Here is a 26,254-nt window from a genome sequence, read left to right as displayed (position 1 = left end):
CTATGTTACTCGTGGATAATGTAGCTTTCGAATGGTGAAAGAATTTTTAAAATCGGTCCAGTAGTTTTTGAGCCTATTCAGTACAAACAAACAAACAAACAAACAAACAAACAAACAAACAAACAAAGTTTTCCTCTTTATAATATTAGTGTAGATAGTGTAGACAACGGGCCGTGCAGCAGAAATCGTAATATTTTAATTTCGCCATAACTTCAAAACCAAACGTCCAATTTTAATCATTCAAAGACCAAATATTATCTCCATAAACTGTTCTTAGTGATGAAATCATTTATTTTGACATGAGTAAAATAAACGCGTTTAAATGTAGTCCAAAAAAAATTCAAGATTTTTAAATAAAAAAATGGTTGCTGTGCCTCACTCGACATAGATGGGTATAGTGTGTCGCGGACTTTTTTGTAGATATTTATAAGATCTACAATTAATTAGAACATTTTATGGTTCTATCTTTTATAGTTTAGGCAGCGTACGCAAAATAAGTAACTTTTCTGGTTGATTTTTTACACCTTGTGTCCGAAAAACCCAAATATCTTACGGAACCCTATTTTTTTCCAAAATAAAATATAGCCTATGTTACTCGTGGATAATGTAGCTTTCGAATGGTGAAAGAATTTTTAAAATCGGTCCAGTAGTTTTGAGCCTATTCAGTACAAACAAACAAACGAACAAACAAACAAACAAAGTTTTCCTCTTTATAATATTAGTGTAGATACAACGGGCCGTGCAGCAGAAATCGTAATATTTTAATTTCGCCATAACTTCAAAACCAAACGTCCAATTTTAATTATTCAAAGACCAAATATTATCTCCATAAACTGTTCTTAGTGATGAAATCATTTATTTTGATAAGGATTAATAGCATGAGTAAAATAAACGCGTTTAAATGTAGTCCAAAAAAAACTCAAGATTTTTAAATAAAAAAATGGTTGCTGTGCCTCACTCGACATAGATGGGTATAGTGTGTCGCGGACTTTTTTGTAGATATTTATAAGATCTACAATTAATTAGAACATTTTATGGTTCTATCTTTTATAGTTTAGGCAGCGTACGCAAAATAAGTAACTTTTCTGGTTGATTTTTTACACCTTGTGCCCGAAAAACCCAAATATCTTACGGAACCCTATTTTTTTCCAAAATAAAATATAGCCTATGTTACTCGTGGATAATGTAGCTTTCGAATGGTGAAAGAATTTTTAAAATCGGTCCAGTAGTTTTTGAGCCTATTCAGTACAAACAAACAAACAAACAAACAAACAAACAAACAAAGTTTTCCTCTTTATAATATTAGTGTAGATTAGCAGCAGACTTTTTAAGAGTCCCCGCAGATCACAAACTTTTTATCAGCCGATAGTTTGGTCGGTTTCTTAATCAGTATGAAGATGTATGTAAGTGCGCAAATTATAACGATTACATCTTCATACTCATTAAGAAACCGACCAAACTATCGGCCGATAAAAAGTTTGTGGTCTGCGGGGACTCTTATAGTCATCCAAGCTTACTGCCTATACGTATAGTACCCCGATTGTCATCTCAACTTGTCGCGGACTATACCTAGGTACTACGAATAACAATATATTTTGGCGTTCCCTCTCGGTTGCCATTTCAACCTGTCGCGTAGTATACGTTATTAATTGGTCATACAAAAACTGTCTAATTGAAGCTAATTAACTAAATATTGGATACCTCGTTTCGTGTATGTTAACCTTTGCATTTAATTTCGCTTATGAAGTTTGCGGATCGACATACTAATTATTTAATTAATCTACGAATAATTAATTAGGTAGCGTTGGATGTTGCTCATACCATAAAGGTACACCTACCTAAGTACGCAACAGGTCAAGATGGCAATGGGGATGGGGACGTCCCGCACACCCGCACAGCCCTCGTGCTAACCCAGTGTGGATAGCGCGGGTGACTGGCGGGTGTGCGAGACGACCCCCCGTCTCATACCTAACCCAGATTGTCATCTCGACCTGTCTCGTACTATATGTACATTGAATTTTGTCAGCGAAACTTCAAATGATACGATCACTTTTATAATTTTGAAGAGCGTTTATTTCGAGAAGTTTTTATGAATTTAAATGCTGTGGTAAAATGTATCAATATTCGTTTGGATTTTGGCGTATTATAATCTAGAGCTTTGTAGGCTAGACAAATAGATTTTTTATAACGTCGGGTAGGAGAAACGGGTAAAAGCTATTATAAAAAGTGTTTGCCTTGTAATAGAACCCTCTTGTTATAGTGAAGCTATCCTTTTGAATCAATACTACCTACATACATAGATACTCACAGTAGAAGTTTATAATAGGGCTGTAACACAATAGAAATTGTATAGAACTTCTTGATAAGAGGATAATGAGTCTGTATATGATATAGTTACATCTTTCTATATATAAAAATGAATCGCAAAATGAGTTGCTGATCGCAAATCTCGAGAACAGTTGAACCGATTTCGCTAATTCTTTTTCATAATATTCCTTGAAGTACGGGGATGGTTCTTACGGAGAGAAAAATTTAAAAAATTCCTGAAAAAAAAGTTCGCCGGGGCAGCTAGTCATAAATAATTTTAAATACATATCAAAAAATTCGGAACTGGCAGGATTCGAACCTGCGTCTTCTGGGATCGCGCCCGACGCTTTGACCGCTAAACCATGGTTCGCTTGCTGCCAGTGACAAAATTTGTGATATATATGTTCACTCAGTACTGAAGCAACTGTTAATACCATTTAGTAGCGACACTTTGCAGTTATCGAAACTACTGTCAAAGGCCCATATTACACTAAAAAAATACTATCATAAAAATTATAAATGTAGTTATATTATCATTATCAATGAACATAAAGAACAATGTTTAGTTACAACCCTAGCTTAGAGATTGCGGTTCCCGACCCAGTTGCCGCCAGCTGAACAGAATTCTGACCGCACCTGTTACCCGCGTCTTTTGTACGGCAAATAAAACCACATGTCGGTTGGAATGGTTTGGATAAATGTTTTTAATAAAGCCAACTTTTATATTGGGTTGTTTCGTAACATATGTAGGTATTCACTTATTAGGGTATTCGCGACCTCTTTGAAAGAGCATCTATGCTCGTTATTGCAAACATTCGATTCTCTTTGACGACCTCCCTGGTGAAATACGTGTACGCTGTAGTCTTATGAACGAGACATTTCGTGTACTCAACTGAGTTGGAGAAATTACTGTTTTCACAATACGAGACTTACTTACGATTACCTTCACCATTAAAGCAAGTGATATTTTTTGCTTATAACGAACATAACTCAAAAAAGTTAGAGGTTCGTGCCTGGGAATAAACCCCCACCTCTTGAATAGGAGGCGGACGTCTTAACCGCTAGGCTATCGCGGCTGTGCGTATTGCATAATGACGCGAAAATCGAAAGCGATCCATTATGTGCCTTGTCGGAATCGTCGAGCTGTAATTAACTCGCTAATCGATTCTTTATCTAACTCGTTAACTTTCTCGACCCCATATTGTCATAGCATGGGGAACTCATTTACAGAAATCGCCCATCGTTGTCGATCGTTAGGGAATGTTAGATGACCTTTATATTTGGACTTGTAATAGGTCAAGTGCGAGTTGGAATTTTGCAATTTTTTTTATTATTATTTGTTACACACCCTTTGAAAATTACAGCTCTCCACCTGTGATGGTTCATGAGATATAGCCCGCTGACAGACAGACGGATAGTGGAGGCTTAGTAATAGGCAAGTTGGCACCCTTCGGATATAAAACCCTGACTGTCTTTAATATATGAAACGAAAAGTTGACTGACTGACTGACTGATCTATCAACGCACAGCTCGAACTACTGCATGGATCGGGCTGAAATTTGGTGTGTAGATAGATAGCTATTATGACATAGACATCCGCTAAGAAAGTATATTTAAAAATTCATCCCCTAAGGGGGTAAAATAGGGGTTCGAAATTTCTGTAGTCCACGCGGACGAGGTCGCGGGCATAAGCTAGTTATTATCATATACTAAACAAATTTAACGTTCTCTATTTATTACACAGGCTACATCCACCGATAGCGTCTACAGTACGCGTAGTCTCCGTAGGTGGTTCTACGCCGGGAGCCGGTGTACGGTTACTGCAATTGGCGCCCTCTGGACAACATCTGGTCTTGGCACCTTCTGCGGGCGACCCGCAGCTCTGGCACGTCATGTCCAACTCTAAAGTGCACACTTTTAAAGGTAAGTCACGATTAATTAAACTCACCTGTAGTATAGTTTGTCAAGGATAGCGTCAAAGGCACACGTGGTCTCTGTAGGCGGCTCTACGCCGGGAGCCGGTGTACGGTTACTGCAACTGGTGCCTTCTGGACAACATCTGGACTTGGCACCTTCAGCTCTGGCACGTAATGTCGAACTCTAAAGTGCACACTTTCAAAGGTAAGACATGATTAACTACCTGTAGCACTGTTTTTCATACAAAGCGTCAAAGGTACCTACGCGTAGTCTCCGTAGGCGGCTCTACGCTGGAAGCCGATGCAAATTGGCGAAATCTGGACAACATCTTAGCACCTTCTGCGTCGTGTCCAACTCTAAAGTACATACGTTTAAAGATATGTCATGTATCATGATCAACTGAAACTATAGCATAGTTTTCTAAGAGCGCATCAAAGGTACGAATCGTAGAAGAGTCTACGCTGGCATTCATTTATTACAACTTATAACCCCTGCAGTCTGTTATCTAGTTTCATTTAATCCTAGCGCTTTCTGCAGGCAAACCACAGGCCAGAGCAGTGTTAAGTTAGTTAAGTCAGTACCCTTATTATAAATGCGAAAGTGTGTTTGTTTGTTGGTTTGTCCTTCAATCACGTTGCAACGGTGCAACGGATTGACGTGATGTTTTGTATGGGTATAGATAAATACCTGGAGAGTGACATAGGCTACTTTTTATCCCGGAAAGTCAAAGAGTTCCCACGGGATTTTCAAAAACCTAATTCAGTAGCGCTCACTGTGCACTTAGAAGGTTGATAAAAAATCATCATCATGATCAACCTATCGTCGGCTCACTACAGAGCACTGGTCTCAGAGTGAGAAGAGTTTTGGCTGTAGTCTACCACGCTGGCCATGTGCGGATTGGCAGACTTCACACACCTTTGAGAGCATTACCTATGGAGAACTCTCAGGCATATAGATTTCCTCTAGATGTTTTCCTTCACCATTAAAGCAGATAGTATCTAATTATGTACTTAAAACGCACATGACTCCGAAAAGTTAGAGGTGCGTGCCCGGGATCGAACCCTAACCACTGGGACGTCCTAACTACACGTCCAAGGGTACTACAGCGCAGTAAAGTGACACTCATTGCTTACTCATCCCACGTTCACATAATTAACAACCCAAAATCCCCTGATTTCATTACTTGGCACTTTTGTTTGCTTTGAACCTAACACCCATACAACGTTTGCACATTATACGATCCGATATCGTGGCCACTAATCATCGTTATCCTAATCGAAATATGCGTCTTTCAATATCCATTACGTTGAATATTTTAATATTCCGATTGCGTCTTACACATAAAGTAAAATGTCTTGCACATAATGTAAAATGTAATGTGCTGGTTCTTCTCGGTGGGAAAGGCATTCCGAACCAGTGGTAGATGCATCCGACGATTCGAAAGTACTTGTGAAAGTTTACTTGAATATAAAATATTTATTATTACAGAAAACTTGTTATATAGAAAGACATACAATTCCGTGACCTTCTTTTTGCGGCATTTAGCATTTCAGAGAATTTGCGCTCTTATCGTGAAATGGATTTTGCCTAATAAGTCAGACATATTTGTGTGTCTTCTATCTAACACGTTTTGCTTCTACATTTTACTTCATGTGGATTACGCAATATATAAATAATAACTAGCTTATGCTCGCGACTTTGTCCACGTGGACTATGCAAATTTCAAACCCCTATTTCATCCCCTTAGGGGTTGAATTTTCAAAAATCCTTTCTTAGCGGATAGGGATACCTACGTCATAATAGCCTCAGTAATTCATTTTACGTCTCTGGATTATCGTACCGGTAATTCGATAAAGAAGTCGTGTTGGATAGTAAGAACAACCTTTTATGCTCATTCTTATTTTTCGAATAGAACAGGGATACAACGCGTGTTTCATATAATGTTCTTTTTTGTTTGGAATATACTCCGTAAGCAATTTTATGATTGTGATCTGCTAGCTTGCACGACGATAGAGGCTCGCTACGGGTTCCATACGGCAAGACGTCATATAGAATGCGCGCGTACGCATGAACGACTTGTATTATGAACTGTATGAAACACGTCTAGATCGCGTCTTTTACGCGTGAATCGTAGTTATTATACTTATGCTCTCATACAATTCTAGGTAGACATTGGCACTGACTCCGTTGTCTTTCTGCATCCTTTTCTTTTTAACAATGCTAAAAAGAGACAGAACATGAACTTTACATTTAAAGACTCCAATATTTAGTGCACGCTACAAATTTAAACAGTAGGCTCGCGACTGTGCGCTAAAATCACGGGTTTACAATATAAAAATTAAATTTAAAACTGTCAAACTACGTCTGTACTTTTCATATTACATTACTAAGAAGAGTATGCGAATACTCTAAAATTAGGTTGTGCTCAGAATCAGTACCATTATAACTTTTAAAACCTGCATTACAATATTATTGTCATCGCGCCATGCTACCGTAGCGCATTATGTATGTTAACCTCTATCTATCTTGATAAACATTTTGTAAATGCTCCGAGAAAGGCTGAAGGAAAAGTGAGCCTCGCAAATAATTAATTTATTTACGAAGACGACTTTTTCCTTTCCATCTTTTTATTAGAGTTGTTTATTTTTTCGTTAAGAGCTCTGTCAGCTTTTCCCAAAATAATAATATTGTTATTTTGTGTGTTCTTCAAAAAAAAGTTATAAGCTTTCAATTATTACATTAATTAACTAATTAATAAAGCCTGTATAGTACGCGACAGGTTGAAATGGCAATCGGGGAGGGAACGCCCCGCACACCCGCACAGCCCACGCGCTAACCAGGTGCGGATGACCTGCGGGTGTGCGAAGCCCCTGATCCAGTTCTTAAATTAAGTTTCTAGTTTCCAAAATGTGTAAATACGGATATGTAAAAGTCCCGCAAATTGCTAATGCGCGTGGCCGCCATCTTAGTGACGTGAGCACTAGACTGAAGTTTCGAGCCGTTCAGTATATTTTTATTTCGGCTGACGTCAAAATGACGATGTTAATGATACATAGTTCCAGCGCAATAGCAATTTGCGGGACTTATACATATACGTTTTTACACATTTTGGGAACTAGGCCATTGTGCTGGCAGTTTAAATATACCATTAATTACAAACATTACTTACTTACCTATGCATACCGTGTGCATAATTTTCATAGCCGTCAGGTAAACTAAACAGCTAGTATGGCTTTAATAAGGCTTTAATCAATTTAATTTAATATCGTATAGGTATACGCTCGGGATGTGAGCGGTTTACCTCCGTGTTTACTGACGTTTATTATAGTAATAAGCTAGTTATTGCAAATTCTGTATAACCTTAATTAACTTTTGGCTAACCCCTAACTAACCTCACGTTTTTTAAGGTTCCATACCTCAAAAGTAAAAAGAAACCCTTATAGGATCACTTTGTTGTTTGTCTGTCTGTCAAGAAACCTATAGGGTACTTCCCGTTGACCTAGAATCTTGAAATTTGGCAGGAAGGTAGGTCTCACAGCAGACATGAGGGAGGAACCGTGAATTTGTGGTTACATCACAAGAAAAAAATTAAAATGTGTTCATGAACAAATATTGCTATTTTCAACTTTCAAAGTAAGTTTACTATACCAAATGGGATATCATGAAAGGGCTTTACTCGTAAATTCTAAAATAGATTTTTATTTATTTTAAACCATAACAGTTTTTGATTTACCGTACAAAATGTCGATAAAATACGATTGTAGTACAGAACCCTCAGTGCACGAGTTTGGCTCGCAATGCGCCGGTTTTTACTCTATTACTACAAGATAGCCCTTGACTCGATCTCACCTGGTGGTAAGAGAGACTAGACTGCGTATAGTCTATGTAGAAAGCGGGGTTACTTGGAAGAGGTATACCAGTTTTATTAAACCCATACCTCTTATGGATTTCTACACGGCATCGTACCGGAATATTAAATCACTTGAGGGTACAGCTTTGCCGGTAAAGTGGAGACTAGCCATGGCCAAAGACTAACCAGACCAGACCAGAGACAATTTGGGAATTAACAATGCCTAAATTGCCTCCTGCCGGGAATCGAACCAGGGACCTCCACTTATAAGACCACATCACTTACCATTGCGCCAGGGGGTACACATTAGAAGTAGCATTATTTCCAAGGGATACAACCTTTTCCCTCTTGAATATTCATTAATTTAAATGACTCGTTTTACTCACTGAGATGGATCGATAGGGACGTCCCAAAACATACGATAATGTCATCATTGAAAAGGTATCAATTCCACGATTTTCAATTTACCATTGCAGATACAGGTGCGTAGAACGAACCAGCTTTATATAGAAAATAATTGGAAACCGTGAGTTTCGCTTTGGATACGCCGAAGAATCCAATAACATTAATCGCTTTACGTAGGGTCGAAATTGTAATTTTACGCTGATGTCGTTTTTCTATTTCCATTTTAGAACATAAAGAGATTTTGTAAATAAACTTGTTCTGCTCTATCTATTGCTTTTAATAAAATTGTAATGGATTCCAGCTGGGATGCTTGAGCTGTCCCAAGTTAGAGACGCCAGTGAAATAATTTTTCCTTGGAAAGCTTGGTCTGCCCCACGTTGGGCGCCAATTGTAAAAGAATTCTACTCTAGTGTTACAAAGCATTTAAGAGAAATGAAAAATCCCCGACTAGGTATGTGACTTAGATAAATCATATTTTTTTACCAAATTCCTCACTCAGACGAATCAAATGAACTAAATGCAACAAGGTTTTAAATCTTTGTCAAATTTCTTCAAGCAAGATCGTGGTAGAAACCCATATAATAAAAACCTGGGAGTGGTTGTACGATTTAAGACAAACAACAAACATACAGCAAACCCCCTGAAAATTTGCTACATTTTTGTAAATTAATGCTCTATGTATAATATTTTAAGTATATATTCGTTTGACAGTAGATATATTCAGTACATATAGTACAGACGATAATAAGCCCGTTTGATTTGTGGACTTATATAAGTAATCCTGTACATAAAAGACTTGGGGTATATTCTGCCTTCTTTGCTCAATATATTTATATGATGGGACAATCGTAATCCGGGATAAACGTGTTTTGTGAAATACAAACAAACTTGCCGAGTAATACCGTCGAGAGATTTAGGCGGCTAATTAAACGAACGTGGGATGAGAAAGCAAGAGCCATTGATGCTGTGTTGGCGTCGCATAAACAAAGGGCTTTGTCTATGTAGGTCGTCAATTTCTTTGAGGATACGCCTCGTATATTGTGAGTTGCGATTTTGAGGGAAATTAGGTCTATAGCGCTGATATCGCGAGGAGAATTGCAAACAGAAACAAAATCTGTCATGTGCGAGTTGGACTCGCACGCGATGGGTTCCGCACAATTGTACAAGATATCGTAAAACTTTTTAATTTTTTTAATGGCGTTCCCGTTGACACCTCTCAGTTACGGAACCCTGAAAAGTAACTATATCGCGATTTCTCATTTTCGCAATATCGTTATACGCATCCCGAGATAATCCCCATATTTAGAAGTATAACAACTTATGACCAAAGTAGGTAATCCGCTTACCAATTTCCCGAGTTTCAAAGTACCTACCTAAATACCTACCAAATCTCTCTTAGCAGTTGTTCCTTCATTGCTGAACATCTTGGTCCTGTTTAGATGCTATCCTCGAATGGAACAGTGATTTTCTTCAGCTTCTGTCAGTGGCCGTTATAGTGACCGTGTGTAATTGACACAAATTAGAATAAATTTCCTTTCGATCAATCTTCTCATTTTGAGAGGACTCCTATCCTCGGTAGTGAGCCGGCGATAGGTGTGGTCAGCTAGTTGACGATAAACGGCCACAGTTATTACCAAATTAGCTGTCCAAATGTCGACACCTAGAAAGCGAAGAAATAAATCCTAGTGATACACATTTTCGAGCACATACGTTATTCGCGACGTAAGTTTGCACAATAAAGTTTGTTCAGCTGGACTAACTTTGTGCTAAACCCCATTGCCGCAAGTTGTAAACTTTTTACGACCGAATAAAAACCCCGCATTAACGCCATTCGTCTAGATTTGTCTCAAAATTTCGCCAACTTGTGACTCTTTTATTGGCTGGATGGCAGATCTGCGCATCATAACGGTCCTTGCTAATTAAATCATGAAGCTCCAGATGGAAACTGTATCGATCAATTATTCTTATACTCGTATTAATTTGAGGAGACCCTGTAGCCATGGTCAAGTAAATACCTTTTGGATTGAAATAGTAGCGTAGTCGCAACTTTACAAATCTTCAAGGGGTGGACTCCAATGCCACCCATCATGTTTTTTCCTTTCTACATCTACTTAATATAGTACCTACAAGTTTAATGCTTTTTTGAAGGAAAGAGTTTAATATTAGTCATGTTTATACAAGAAAATCCCATATTTTTTCAAATGGATTTACCAAATTGCAAAAAAAAATCCTGACTTGAAAAATACTACATACCAACTCTCCAGCAGCCTATCAGTTATTAGTTTTCTTGGTAAGGAAGCCGGTTTTTAATACTTTTTCGTTTTCTTTTAGGTCACTCAGGGCGGATACTATGCATGTGTGTCACACGAGAATCTCAGTACCTTTTGACTGGCTCTGAAGACACCAGCGTCATTGTTTGGGACCTGCACACTTTGGCTGTCAAGACGAAAATTCTGTAAGTTTATAATACCATGTTAACTTTAACCTGCCTTTGTATAAAAGTTAGCCGAATATTTTGAAACATGATAGCTGTACAACAAAATAATAATAGAACTTGGGAAAACGGAAACACAATAGGGAGAACTCCACAATTTAATGGTTTTGTGTGTAAACTTATGCTTTGGCCTTTGAAATATAATAGTCCGCGTTTGGCTTGCTGGCTATTGAAATACCTTAGTAAATAAGGTCGGTCTGGTCTTGTGGATAAGGTTGAATAAATAATTATTTTAAATTTGGGTTTTGTTTTCGTAATATTATACATAGTCGACGTTAGCCCGACTAGTTTCGAACCCATCTAGACACGTGAGTACAGCCGGGATAGATATTATTTATAATGGAAATCACTCACGGTAGTTTAAACGCTAAAATACTTAATAGAATGTGCTAAATAATAATATGAATTTTTGTCTGAAGTAACTGGACTAGCATTATTTGTTTGCGGACTCTAATGAAGATTATTTTAAGTAAATTATGGTTTCCAAAATGTTAGAATGTTCTGTGATAAGATATGATTCTAAAAAAAGCTGTGATAGCCTAGTGGTTAGAACGTCCGCCTTCTAATCGTAGGTCGGGGGTTCGATCCCGGGCACGCACCTCTAACTTTCGGAGTTATGTGCGTTTTAAGTATTTAAATATCACTTGCTTAAACGGTGAAGGAAAACATCGTGAGGAAACCTACATGCTTGAGAGTTCTCCATAATATTCTCAAAGGTGTGTGAAGTCTACCAATCCGCACATGGCCAGCGTGGTAGACTATGGCCAAACGCTTCTTACTGTGAGAGGAGACACGTACTCTGTAGTGACCCGGCAATGGGTTGATCATAATGAAATGTTAGAATAACCATATAAGGTAGGAATATTTAGGCAGTGCCTGATATTTAAGTCATATCATGAGGTGACTAATGAAATTTTTGTCGTTCCGAAGTACATATCTCTGTATGATTTAATGTAGCATAAAAATTATTTTCTCTAGTAAATATACGGCTTTCACCCGCGTAAAATTAGAGTCAAGCTTTTGGTAAATTTTGATCATAGTTGCAGTCTAGCTCAGGATTATTACGTGAGAGCGTCATAAAACAAATTATTTCAGTCGTTCACCTTTGTTTGTTTACTTAGAGAGCACATAGCACCAGTTCTGTGTGTAGCAGCAATCGTGAACCGATCCTTGGTCATCACTGGTGGAGAGGACTCCGCAGTTATTGTTACGTCGCTCGTCGATGGAGCTTTGGTAAGACTGATTTATAAATAACTAGCTGATGCCCACGACTTCGTTCGCGTGGATTTAGGTTTAAAAAAATCTCACGGGAATTTCCCGGAATCAAAAAGTAGCTTTTCTCACTCTCCAGGTCAATAGTTAACTATACCCATGCAAAAAATCGCGTTGATCTATTGCTTCGTTGCAAAAGCATTTTATAAAAGTCAAACTAAGGCGAATACCGCAATCCGTTCGCAGCACCGCCGCGGCGGCGTTGCGTTTATGAATATAAAATAAGATAGCTGTGTTTTTGTGCGGGTAGAGGCTTTATACATTTGCGGGTAGTCACTTCATACATTTTACGGTTTGCGCTTTTTCATTTTTCCGGGTGGAGTTCGCCTCCGTTTGACTGAAGCTTAAATAATGTAGCATAAATTAATGAAACATTTTTGTCTTCAGGTAACAAAGCTCGACCACCACCGTGGTCCCATCACAACAATAAAAGTCATCCAAGATGGCGATATACTAGTCACGTCATCGCAAGATGGAACCGTTTGCACATGGAACGTTGACAGCTTTACCTTGCTCAGCACTGTATCGACCGGCGTTCCGATTCACGCGATGGAAGTCACCGAGGACAATGTATTCCTGGTCACGCTTCAGGGTGAAAACGAGCTCCATATACGGACGTTTATAACTGGCACGCATTTGCATATTTTAAAGAGGCATAAGGCTAAGGTAAGATCTTTCTTTTCATACTAAAAATCGAAGTTATCCAAAATAACGATATACTACTATGACGTATCTAATCAAGATTTTAAACCCATTGAACTATTGCGAACCTCAATCATTGTGGTTGGTTAAATTTATGTTTTAGCCAAAAGCAACGGCTGATACGAGATGACTGCGATCGTCACAACTCACGCTGTAGCTATCATTTTAATGTAATCGAGCCCCTGAATCCTGATTACATACTGACAGGCATAGCTTACCAAAACTTACTACTTAAAACCACTGAATAAGTATTATTTTACCTTTGAGTTCTAAGGTTAAAACTTTCCGACGGAAATTCATTTAAAACAACCTTTTAGAGCTAGCTGGTGCAACAGAATTTCAAACTTTACCCGGTCGGAGTAAAAACTTAGCAGTGACAGGAGTTTCCAATATTCGTTACTGTTACTAAATGACTCAAACGTCATGGAAAGACAACACTGCTTAGATTAATTTACCTAACCGAACTGTAGAAATCCGAGAAACTCGTAATGGTAACAAACATTACAGTCGTTAATTATTTCTCTAACAAGGCAAATGAGGGTATAATGAGTGAAGCAGATGGGAATTCGCCAAATTGTTCCCACAGTCATTGGGAGCGGTAATGGAGGAATGCTGAATTGTTCCAGCTCCTTACGTTTTTGGTGTGGTGATAAATTACCGGTGATTCGCAGAAAGTGCTCTTAAGCTTGACCCCTCGCAAGCGGATTGTAACATACATTAACACATGCTGTAAACATATAGCATACCTAGGTACATATGCACCAACCATAATTTTCTTTTACTTGTTCTTAGATAGATATGCTCTTAAATGAAGTAATAATTTTTGCTAGGTTTAAAACTGTTGAAAAAGTTGCAGATTTTAATAAGTCGGCCGATATGTCGAGTATCTTTAATTTATGGCCATACTAGCTGATGCCCGCGACTTCGTCCGCGTGGATTTAGGTTTTTTAAAAATCCCGTGGGAACTGTTTGATTTTACGGGATATAAAGTAGCCTATGTCCTTCCCCGGGATGTAAGCTACCTCTGTACCAAATTTCATCAAAATCGGTTAAACCGTTGGGCCGTGAAAAGCTAGCAGATAGACAAACAGACAGACACACTTTCGCATTTATAATATTAGTATGGATTGGTCGTCATATTAATTATTGTTTTAGTTGAGCTTGATTTTCCGGAATAAAAAGTAGCTTGTATCACTCACCAGGTCTTTAACTATATCCATGCAGAAAATCACGTTGATCTGCTGCTCCTTTTTTATATGACATATTTTACAGATGATCTATATGCCAGCCCCATCGTTACAAATTAAATTAAAATCAAAATAAGCACATTAAACCTAAGACTATAATAATTTGAGAGAATCTCTAACAAATTTATACACTTTAATCTCTCCTTATACATCGCGTCATGATTTACCTTGCTCAAGCACTACCAAAATCTTATTCGACTGGATGTATTATTATTTCTCCGCAAAACTCGATGCGACGTAAGTATTTGTTCCGCAGTTCAATTTTATTCAGCCTACTTATACGTACTGAGGTAACAGAAACCTTAAAAAATGATTTTCCAAGCTGCCTAATAACTGTTAACAATGTACTAACTTCGAGCTTATTACAATACAAGCCTTTTCAATGATCAAAACTTTTCTATATTGTATTACCGCGCCTTGTTACATGAACATTGTTTTGATTACGCAACTGTTTGTGAAATGAACGCACTTGTTTCGTAATAAACTTTTGAACGCCAACATAATATTCGAACTCGCACAACTCGACTTGAATATTTAAATTCAACCACGTACATTTTTGGTTTGTTTCCGAGGTTCATAATGTACGAGAGTAATGCTTTTATTTAATTATACATATAAAAATACTTGTCTTCTCTTCTTTTATACATTACGTTATACGTAAAGAGTTGCCCTGACTGACTGATTCATTGATCTATCAACGCCTGATCAACGCACAGCCTAAACCACTGGATTTAGAGACTTGAAATTTTCACAATGGGTTATTTTTCTTTTAGGCCGTGCGTTGTTGGTCAGTCAGTCAGGGGTTTTCTAGCCGCATAGGCAGACAAGCCACCAGGTTACCCCAAAAAAATTTGAGATAGAGTTGCCGATGGGAAATCCCATTGGGTACACGACTAGAACTTAATACAAAAACATAAAACGAAAAAGATAAAATTAAGACAAGACTAATAGGTAAATTCCCTGTACCTAAGAAGGTAAGTATAAGGATTTATATTTTTAAATGGAGCACCCGTATTAAACTGTGATTTCTTTGTAAAAAAAGTAATTCCGTACCTAATTACCTACTCTTCTTTTAATTAATTCCTTTCACCTATCTGAAACTCGTCACAACCATTAAGAAGCTACTTCGTTTAACTTAATATTCCTCAATTACTTTGAATAACATAATCCAATTACGGAACCATTCTGCTAATTGTCTTTGTTTCACCATGCGTTTAAATTCTAGGGAACTTGAATTTTACCGGGAATTAACTTAACCTAACCCAAGGGCCATGGAGTCTTGGCGCTAAAAAAAATTTAACGACATTTCACCGCGATTAATAATAACCGCCTTAATAGATCAGTCAGTCAGTCAGTCAGTCATCTTTTTCTTTTACATATTTAGACTAGCTGACCCGCCCCGGCTTCGTTAGGGTGGAATTTAGACAATCGGCGTATAGAGGAAGAATTTTCAAAAATCCTGAAATAGGTACCTACGTATTTTGTTAAGATTCTTATCTCATCCGGAGCGAACACGATTATTTGAACCCCCAAACATAAGAAATGTCGTTCTCATATTATAAGTAGCAATTTATGATAGGAACAAGAAACAATAAGTTGTAGTCATAATGTACCAGAGATTGTGTTTTACTGGATATTTATTAGCCCTAGATTATTCGTTACTCCAACGATCTATCAATCTTCAATACTTCTTGATGAAGAAAATATTGTACCTATAGTTCAACATACTCGCTGAATAGTTTCTATAAGCAATACGATGAATATGTAACAAATATTATTATTCGCATATGTGCTTCACCGAACTTTATTATAGATTGATTGTTTGTTTAGGTGATATTGCTTAGTCAGATACATTGATGTTGGAATCCCTAGTATTTATTATTCTAGGGTCAGATACATCAATACGTCAATAGTTGTTGCTTTCTTAAGCTTCAGAATATAGATCAAGATTATCTTGGTGGTTATATCTCGACTCTAGTATCATAAGGTCGGATGTGTACTTCCGACCAAACTCACTTTTTTACATAAAGGTAATGAGCATTTCGGGCTCTTTCTGCCAAGCTGACACCAGTATTTCTATCTCTTTTCGTTGCAAAGATAAATACATGCATAATGTCGTATCTGAACACATTCTAAAAATTTGGAGAACCATAATTATATTTTTTGACTTGCGTATGTATGCACCAAAGCAATGGAGAAAAATGATAGATGTATTTTGAGTTCGACCATTATGCTACGAAATTAGTTTATTTGTAATACTAGCTGGTACTGCAGTTACGCACTTCTGCTTCTAAAATATGTAATAATTTTGTTAGGTGAAATCACAACAGATGTTATGCTCCGAATTTTTTGTATTAATATTTGGACTGTGAATCATTTAAGACTTTTTGCCTTGTAATATAAATAATTTTGCAATAAAATTCATGGAAGTAAGTTGAAATAAAGCTTTTTGTTTGTGACTACATTAAAGTTGATGTGATTAATAGGTAGGAGATCCATCCTATTTCACCAAAATTTTGGACTAAACTGCGGGAAAAAAGTAAAGAGCCAGAATAAAGCTGAAGACATTATGAAAATGTAGACTAGAAAATCTTTTAGGACCACAAAAATCACACCATGGAAATCTAAAACTATATTATAATAATACCCCACTAAGCAAAAAACCGTGCATTTATGGTGTTTTTTATGAATCATAGTTCAAATCATCAGTTCAAAAATTTATTGCCCTAGTTTTTAAGGTAGCCTTAAAAAATTAGAGTACCTAATCAATTTTTTTCTTCTTTACCCGTCTTATAATCGACCGAATTTCATATTAATCGAGAGCAGAAATTATAAGTCACCTACAATATGTGATGATAGTGATTCTAACGAAACATACCTAATTATAGGAAGCTTTAGATTATGTTAATTTAAATATAAATGTAGTATAAATTAATTTATTAATTAAACAACTAATAAAAGTGAAAGTAAAAAAATAAAAAAACTTAACTAAAACACGAAAGAAACAGTTTAAAAAAGTATCTGTTAAAAAGAACAGTCGAAACAGAAACAATGGAATTTTGAAGAAAGCAGAAAGTATTTTTTTTATTAAAAAAGTGGCAATGCCGGATTTGACTAACAGTAAATCCTTATACCTGCGTAGTTTCTGCACCTTAAAAACGATTCATGATGCTACCAGCAGTGTTGCTACTTTAATGTGGTCTGAAAACATCAGCTGCAGCGGAAGGAATAAAACAGTATCTTGTCTTATCTCATTAATCTACTAGAGAAGAAACAAAGTATTCTCGAAATTGTTGAAGAATTGACTTTGTGGTCTGAAAATTGTGTCGGTCATTATCGGAGCATGATAATCGTTATGGCTTACTTATGATTATTATAAGGATTGCCACACTAAAAAGTGATAAATCACAAGCTTTATGCTAAAATGCAACATGTACCTACGTGGAGTAAGATATAATCCATGCACAAATAGAAAAAAAGGGAACAGCTGAAAACAATGCAGATTACTAAACTAAGAGATTGGTCACAGTTTACATGAACATGCGAAGGAAACAAAACTTTTTGATAAGTTTGATTTGGCACTACAACATATTTTTAAAGACCACATCCCTTTACAAAGGTGATAGACCGTTTGTTATATCAAAAAAAAAATAAGAACGGCGGGGATTTTCAGATTTCGGAATATATTACCTGGCTACAACTAACGCAATAATGCTGGGTGTTAATTTTTTATTAAAACTACTTACTTTAAAGACTTTTTGTATTTCATTAGTATGTTATAGGTACATATAAACTTAAAAATTCTTCCCCGCTTTCGCCCAATATACGACATAATGAGAAACCATTATCCACTGTAAAATATAACCAACTTTTGCAGTAGGTACCTGCTGACCCCCATTCTTACTTTACGTACCTAATCATTATAAGGAAAATCAGGCTATGTTGGCATGTTTTAGATTTCTATATTGATGTAACCGTCATGTATGCAATTCCACAAAAAATGTTTGGCCCACTGTAGGTTTCTAATTACTTTGTAATTTTTTTTCCAATTTTTGGCCGTTGTTTTTAATTAATGGGCTTTATTTGTGAATTTGTAAATGTTATTTTCATTCATTCAGAAGACACAAGGTTTACACGGATGCAATGGTCAGACTATCGGGCGAATGCAATTATTATGTTTCAGATCTAACTAATCAGTTTCAGAAAAATCAGATAGGTACATTGTTGCTATCTCACAAAACTCCTAAATGTTTTTTGTGAGATAACTACTGTGATCTTTTGTCCGAATATTACTTATGTATACCTAATCAGTTAAGACGTATTATGAAATATTAAGTAATAGATCCGACTTTTATTTCAAATTTGTAATAGTAAAAATTGCAGCCATAAAGTCGGTTTACAACTTATGCACACAATTTTTTAGCACAGTTACGAATATTACCAGCATAAAGTCGCATATCGTCCATTTTGAAGAAATTTATTTTTATTTTTTTTTAGATTTTTTAATTAGAGTTTATATTTTATTTATCTACACTAATATTATAAAGAGGAAAACTTTGTTTGTTTGTTTGTTTGTTTGTTTGTTTGTTTGTTTGTTTGTTTGTTTGTTTGTTTGTTTGTACTGAATAGGCTCAAAAACTACTGGACCGATTTTAAAAATTCTTTCACCATTCGAAAGCTACATTATCCACGAGTAACATAGGCTATATTTTATTTTGGAAAAAAATAGGGTTCCGTAAGATATTTGGGTTTTTCGGACACAAGGTGTAAAAAATCAACCAGAAAAGTTACTTATTTTGCGTACGCTGCCTAAACTATAAAAGATAGAACCATAAAATGTTCTAATTAATTGTAGATCTTATAAATATCTACAAAAAAGTCCGCGACACACTATACCCATCTATGTCGAGTGAGGCACAGCAACCATTTTTTTATTTAAAAATCTTGAATTTTTTTTGGACTACATTTAAACGCGTTTATTTTACTCATGCTATTAATCCTTATCAAAATAAATGATTTCATCACTAAGAACAGTTTATGGAGATAATATTTGGTCTTTGAATGATTAAAATTGGACGTTTGGTTTTGAAGTTATGGCGAAATTAAAATATTACGATTTCTGCTGCACGGCCCGATGTCGTTAAGTTTGTTTGTAGGGGGTAATCTTTAGAACTACTGAACCGATTCTAAAAATTCTTTCACCAGTAGAAAGCTACATTATTCCTGAGTGACATAGGCTATACGGGATCTTTAAAAACCTAAATCTACGCGGGCGAAGCCGCGGGGATCAGCTAGTTAATGATAAAGTATTTCTAGTAATGGTTAATGATAGGTACAGTTAAGTGTTAAATATTACAAAAACAACTGAAATTGTATCTCTAGTAGTTTAGAAATTATGACCCGATTTCCCTAGCATTTTTGTTTTGGCTCTCCTGAAAAGTAGCAAAAATCCACATCCGACCTTATGATATTAGAGTCGAGATATTATGTAGCCGGTCTCAATATAACTTAGCCTAACTTCAAATTAGTTTACGAAAATGAAATAAAGGCTCCCCCACACAGCCGCGTTATTATCGGTTGATAATATCGCATGCGTTATTGCGATATCTGTTTTCAGTACATTTTGTATTAGGATGGTCATGTAGTTACACACTGCTGCGATAATAACGCCGCAATGGAAGTAGGGACGTATTATCGCAGCAGTGTGTAACTACATGACCATCCTAATACAAAATGTACTGAAAACAGATATCGCAATAACGCATGCGATATTATCGACCGATAATAACGCGGCTGTGTGGGGGAGCCTTAAAACTATCATTATTTTTCAGTGGTCTCCTTTACAATATTAACATTGAACACACTTTTGACATCTGAGAATTAAGGTCATAGCACACACATCAACTCAGAAACGGGGCGCCACCGCACCGTATCAACTCGTGCCTTCCAGTATTCTTTGTATGAAACTCCTTATTGCAACGTTTCTCCATACCTACGTCTCTTCGTCTACTCTTGTAATTATCTGTGGTCGGCGAGCTATAAGCGCAGCGTCACCTAGTAGCCGAGTCGACGTACCGGAGTTGCTGATCCGCTTTTACACTAGGTTGACGGTGTTATTATTATCGTGAATTTATTATCCTGAAGGATAATCAGTTTCACTGAAAGATAATTTCCAGTAGGTGCAGCACTAAAATACGTACTTAATTAGGCCAATAAATGTGGTGTTGTAAACTGGATATCTAGGTTATGGGGTGAGATAGCAAACGCCTGCCTGCCTTTACAATATCGTGCCAATTATAAAAAGCGGTAAAGAAAAACTCATGTTAATATTTTTAAAGAAGTTAGAGATAGTAAAATTATAATGTTTTCAATTTTAGGTTCGAATATAGTGTGACAATCAAATTACTAAAATTTTGTGTAACTTCATGAAGATATAATAAAATCCCCAAAATAAAGAAGGTATAAAGTAAAGAAGACCAAACCATGAGCAAGTTGAAATGACATTGACCATGCTTATCGTAAGAGCGATTGCCATTGGACCGGAAAAGTCCTAGAGTGGAGACCGCGTTCTAGTTAGGAGCGCTTTTCGGCACGACGATGGACTGGCGATATGAAGAGGAGAGTGCTATGAGGAAGGCTAAAGACAGGGTGTGGTCAGTGGTGGCGATAACAAGAAAAGCTACATACAGCAGTTTACTTCCACAGACCGATTTGATGATGATAATTGATAAGGAACATCTGGAGAGGATAAGGTTGTGAAATGAACAATATCTATCCCTAAAGAAAGATAGGTACCTCAATAAACAAAACCGTACTATGGGGTTTAGATTTTCATAATCACTACCCGTGTTATTTATAAATGCGAAAGTCAGTTGATTTATTGGTTTGTCCTTCAATCAGGTCGCAACGGAGCAACAGATGGACGTGATTTTTTGCATCGGTATAGTTAAAGACCTGGACTATAGGCTTTTTATCCCAGAAAATCAAAGAGTTCCCATAGGACTTTGGAAAACCTAAATACACGCGAACGAAGTCGCGGGCATCAGCTAGTCTACTATTATGATTCACACGTATAAAATTTTGCCCATTAAAGTTTTGGGGCAGAATGAGTATAGAGATATGTATCCTACATAATAGATATTTACAAAGGGAACACTCCTTTTGTAAAATAATAATACTTAAAAATGAAAACCCTTGGATAGTTTCAAACCTGGATAAATAATTATACGCAATTTACGCTATTGTTCAAAATCAAGAGTTCAAAGGGCACAAGCTCACCTTTCAGTATTGTTTGTGAAGAGACTTTTGTTTTGTAATAAGTATAAAGCTTTTGAATTACATACCTCAGTTATTGTTGAGAGACACTGTTTCATGGAAACTTAACAACAAATTGTTACAATAAATTGTGGTATTTAACGATGAGGGGATATTACGCTTGTGATACTGTAAGATAGAAGCTGTGATAGCCTAGTGGTTAGGACGTCCGCCTTCTAATCGGAGGTCGGGGGTTCGATCCCGCACCTCTAACTTTTCGGAGTTATGTGCGTTTTAATTAATTAAATATCCATAATGTTCTCAAAGGTGTGTGAAGTCTACCGATCCGCACATGGCCAGCGTGGTAGACTATGGCCAAAACCCTTCTCACTCTGAGAGGAGACCCGTGCTCTGTAGTGAGCCGGCGATGGGTTGATCATCTCTATAAGCTTATATGACATTACATTCCGAGCTAGGCAGTAATGTCGCGGCAGCAATGTAGCGGAACATTAGCTAACTCGGAACGTAGCTCGGAATGTAAAGTCATATAAGCTTACAGAGATTGTATGGGGACCAGTAGTGCCGCGACAGGACTGTGACAGCTGGTGACAGCACTGTTGCGGCAGCCCTGCTGCGTGCATCGTGGTTCGGAATCATACCTTTAAGCAAAGTTAGACTATGTCAGAATCTAAGAGCCAGAAATATTTAAGAAAAATTTATTATAATATGCATGAAAGTTTTACAGCTTCGTTCATAATTTGATTCACATACGACCTCTATTAATATTCGCAAAGTTTTGGGTAACTTTGGCAAAGCGGAAGAACTTAGAGGCTCACGTGCGAATGATGCTTTGGGAAGTTTGAAAAGGCAAGCAACTTGCCAAGTTACGTAGGATTATGTGCTACACAACGTTGCAAATATAAACAAGTTTCATTGTTGTTAGTTTAACAAAGTTTATATTATTACTAGTGGCCTACGCCGTAGCGGCGACTATATCGAGGTATTTTAGTTTTAAGTTTATATAATATTGTATTGGGTTTATACCTTTAAATAAAGAATAATAATAATAATATCGCTGAATGATATAAAAATTGTAACTTTCAAAATGTACATTTAATTGACCTCTATTATTATTGACATGATTTAGTATCGTAGTAATTTGTTAATATTAATATATTATTTGTAATAAAATAACCCAAATAATTAATTTAAAAAATCATAATCATTGTAACTGACAGGTAATTTGTGTAATTAATATTAATTTATGTTTATGATTTAATGACAATTTTATGAAAATAAAAAAGAATAAAACATAATAGAATTATAATAGGTTATACTTAAAACATGAATGATTATAATTATTAGTTGATTGCTAATGGAATAAGGTAAAGGTATTCAAATAAAGGCTTTTTTATTTTTTTTATTTATATTACTGGTGGTTCGGCTCGAAGTAAGACCTCGCGTTGATATTCTTTTAATTTTAATTATGTGCATATGTGTGTGGTGCGTATGTGGCTGATATCACAATTGTAATTGCTAAAAATTCTTCATATTGTGGCATGACAATGACCCCTGACTTTTGCAAGTTTTATTTCTACTAAACACTTAGCTTTAAGGAAAAACACGTACAACAACAATAAATTTAAGCAAATCCCTCACCATTTATCTGAACGGAAGTATTGTCTTAGCAAAAAACTTTTCCTCGAAGTGTAACAATAAATAACAAAACAAAAAAGGGGCTCAAATAAATCATTATTTCATCAATGGTCCAAAGGGAGCAGTTATGATTAGATCATCCCTAAATGTTTGAGATGAAACGAGCTAAAGGGCACTCTCTACGAATTGAAAGTAAATTATTTCTCGCACCCAAGAGTAGGAGCTAAAGCAATTTAGTGATCTTCAGTTACTATATCCAAAGAAGGTGAAAGTCTGTAAAATAGTAGTTCAGGACTTATCTTGTATAGACGACTTTTTTTAGAATAGTTTCAAGTTCTCCGCATTGACAACTATTGCCTTCTTCTTCAGACTGCTGAAGACTTGACTCCGGCAAATTTTTAGCAGTTTAAGCTTCCATCGATTTGCTTGGGGGTGGTTAAGGTGATGGCTTCCGATTGTTTGAACAGTTCATAGCTGATATCAAAAAGCTTGAGTTTAGTGTTGAAACGCTATAATTTATGAATTAATGTTAAAGTGCTTAAGCAATAGTAGCAATTGGTGGGATTAGTTTTAACAGGGGTTCATACACACAGTACCTAAATAATATGCGCAGTTTTTACAAGATTATCTTGCGCTTGACAACTTTTTTACGTAAGCAAAGCTGACGGCAAAATCATACATATGTTCTTCTGATCTATTTCCAACTTTTTGTCAAGCCGAGGCAACTTCCTTGGTAAGTCCACAAACCACAAAATATTAGGTAGGTACCTACCTCACGGGCAACTTGGATTTTGAATAATGTTTTATTACGTAACAAATCGATGTAGGTACCTATAGTATATATATATTATATACCTATATACCTATATAAATACCTATATAAACAAAATAAAAAATAAAAAAAATAAAAAAATAGTATAGCTGTGTTGGTGTGTGTGGGGCGTCCCCACCCCGATTGCGATCTGGACCTGTCACGTACTATACCTATGTAATAATATGTGATGTCTTCTCTTTATTTCTAACAGGTAAAATGTTTTTGCGTTGGACACGACTCGTCCAGGGTATCAGTGGGCTGTGCCGATCAGCGTATCTACATATACAGCCTGCACACTGCCCAGTTACTTCGCACATTGGCCGCGGCGCACGATCTCGCGGCTCTGGCGATTGCTGACAAGGACCACTTTCTTTTGGCTGCTGGTAAGCCATGATGAGTAAACCAACGAAAACTTCGAATGGATTTTAATTCTACAGTTTTGTTTATATATTTTAACAAAATACCGATGTACGGAAGAGCTCCACAGTAAAATTTAGCTTCTACCTAATAAGTATTCAACTTCAACTGTGATTCTGAATTAAATTCATATTATCTTAGTTGTTTAAGAAAAATATGCAACATTCGCATAAACTCGTGAGAACTTAAATGTACTATAAAATGTATTCGTTTAAGGTCTTATTAGAAAAACTTTAGACTCAGTTTAAACGACGTTACAAAACACTTTAACACGTCTAACTAATGAAGGGTAATAAATAAGGGTACCTATCCCATAAATGTATTGTTACATAACGGGTTGTACAAAAATAAAAAATACATATATTATTTGATATTTTTAAAGGAAAAAATATGCTACCATAATGTTAAAGATTGCTACCACTCTATTGATAAGAAGACGAAAAGCTCTAAATATTAATCAAAACGATACTACATATTATTAAAATCCAGTAAAGTAAGCTAGGTACAACTGCTTTAAATATTGGATTTTTGATGTTAAATAATATTAACAATAAAAATCCAAGGACCCTGAAATATAAATACCTATCAGGGAGTTTTCTGATTTAAAAAAATCTATCTTGACGATCTGAAAATCTGTGTTTCCTTTCATAGGTGGCAACAGAGTGACAATATATTCCTTTCACACTGAGGATAACTTGACTAACTTCAGGCCTACGAAAATGTTGAAGCGACGACAGACTAAATCTACCACAAATATAACCTTGTTACAAGTAAGTTTACGCCAAAAATTTAAAATGTGTCCTCCTCATCGTCATCCTATGGATATCCACTGTTGGACATAGGCTTTCCCTACCCGGTCCTCAGCCTACCTCATCTAGCTGCTTCCCACCAGTCTCATTGAAAAATGTACCTAATTCAACCGGTAGGTGGTACACCCTTAATATTTTGACCCACATAATATTCATATTATTTACTTCTATATTATACTAGTTTATGCTCGCGACTTCGTCCGCGTGGACTACACAAATTTCAAACCCTATTTCACCCCCTTGGGGGGTTGAATTTTCAAAAATCCTTTCTTAGCGGATGCTTACGTCATAATAGCTATCTGCATGCCTTTCAGCCCGATCCGTCCAGTAGTTTGAGCTGCAAGTTGATAGATTATTCAGTCACCCTTTCCTTCTATATATTTAGATGAATTTTATCAGAACTCCATATGTTATAGGTAAAAATTTATTAGAATAAATTCTTATATTATTTTGTTTCGATATTCTTATACCATCGAGTTCTACTAGTTTGTATTAAGTAAGTATCTAATTTAGCTTCCAAAGTCTGAGTTGCTCTTACTATATTGCCAACTAATTGATGCTTATTTTGATAGGCAGAACAAAGTGAACTGATACCAATAAGCTGTTTAGAAGTATCCAGGGACGGTCAGTTAGCAGCCAGCGGTTGTGCCCGCGGTTTGGTTAGAGTCTGGCAGCTGTCCACGCATCGATTGCAAACCACACTGAACGGACATTTGGGCCATATCACATGTGTTACATTCAGCCCTAACAACTTGCTGGTACTGAGTGGATCTGAAGACAGAACGGTAGTTGTGTGGCAGCTTGCTGATAATTCTTCTTCATTGACATATAAGGTTAGTGCAAGTAGTAGTTTACTTTTAAGGTGACGCAGGACGCTCGACCGAAATTGGCAGCTCACGTTCGTAACATGTTTGCTTTTCACTTGACATTGTATGAGAAAGGTGAGAGGCACGATGATTTTCACCGAAATCAAGCGCGCGAAAAGGGTTTAGGAAAAGTATTTTTGAGAAAAAACTACTGAATTTATGTTTGCAAAGTAAAGTTATTTCAACCAATAAATAAATAAACTATGTCTAATGATAATTTTTTTAGAAATTTCATATTCCTAAT

The 26,254-nt window shown here is 36.4% G+C and overlaps 1 protein-coding gene across 3 annotated transcripts in view; it reads left to right on the top strand.

Moving 5' to 3' along the window:
- The window catches only part of LOC117982148 (protein qui-1), a 147,490-nt gene that overhangs the window by 100,596 nt on the left and 20,640 nt on the right, over positions 1-26,254 (top strand). For all 3 annotated transcript variants that reach the window (XM_069498942.1, XM_069498940.1, XM_069498941.1), the window contains exons 15-21: positions 4,052-4,230; positions 10,811-10,934; positions 12,095-12,206; positions 12,633-12,911; positions 24,130-24,301; positions 24,987-25,105; positions 25,717-25,977. In XM_069498942.1, the coding sequence (XP_069355043.1) occupies positions 4,052-4,230; positions 10,811-10,934; positions 12,095-12,206; positions 12,633-12,911; positions 24,130-24,301; positions 24,987-25,105; positions 25,717-25,977 (1,246 nt within the window). The remainder of the gene's footprint in view (positions 1-4,051; positions 4,231-10,810; positions 10,935-12,094; positions 12,207-12,632; positions 12,912-24,129; positions 24,302-24,986; positions 25,106-25,716; positions 25,978-26,254) is intronic.

Source organism: Maniola hyperantus, chromosome 5 (assembly GCF_902806685.2).
Source record: "Maniola hyperantus chromosome 5, iAphHyp1.2, whole genome shotgun sequence".
NCBI classification, from domain to species: Eukaryota; Metazoa; Arthropoda; class Insecta; order Lepidoptera; family Nymphalidae; genus Maniola; species Maniola hyperantus.
The sequence above is the reverse complement of the archived record's forward strand: the minus strand, read 5'-3'. Positions and strand labels throughout refer to the sequence as shown.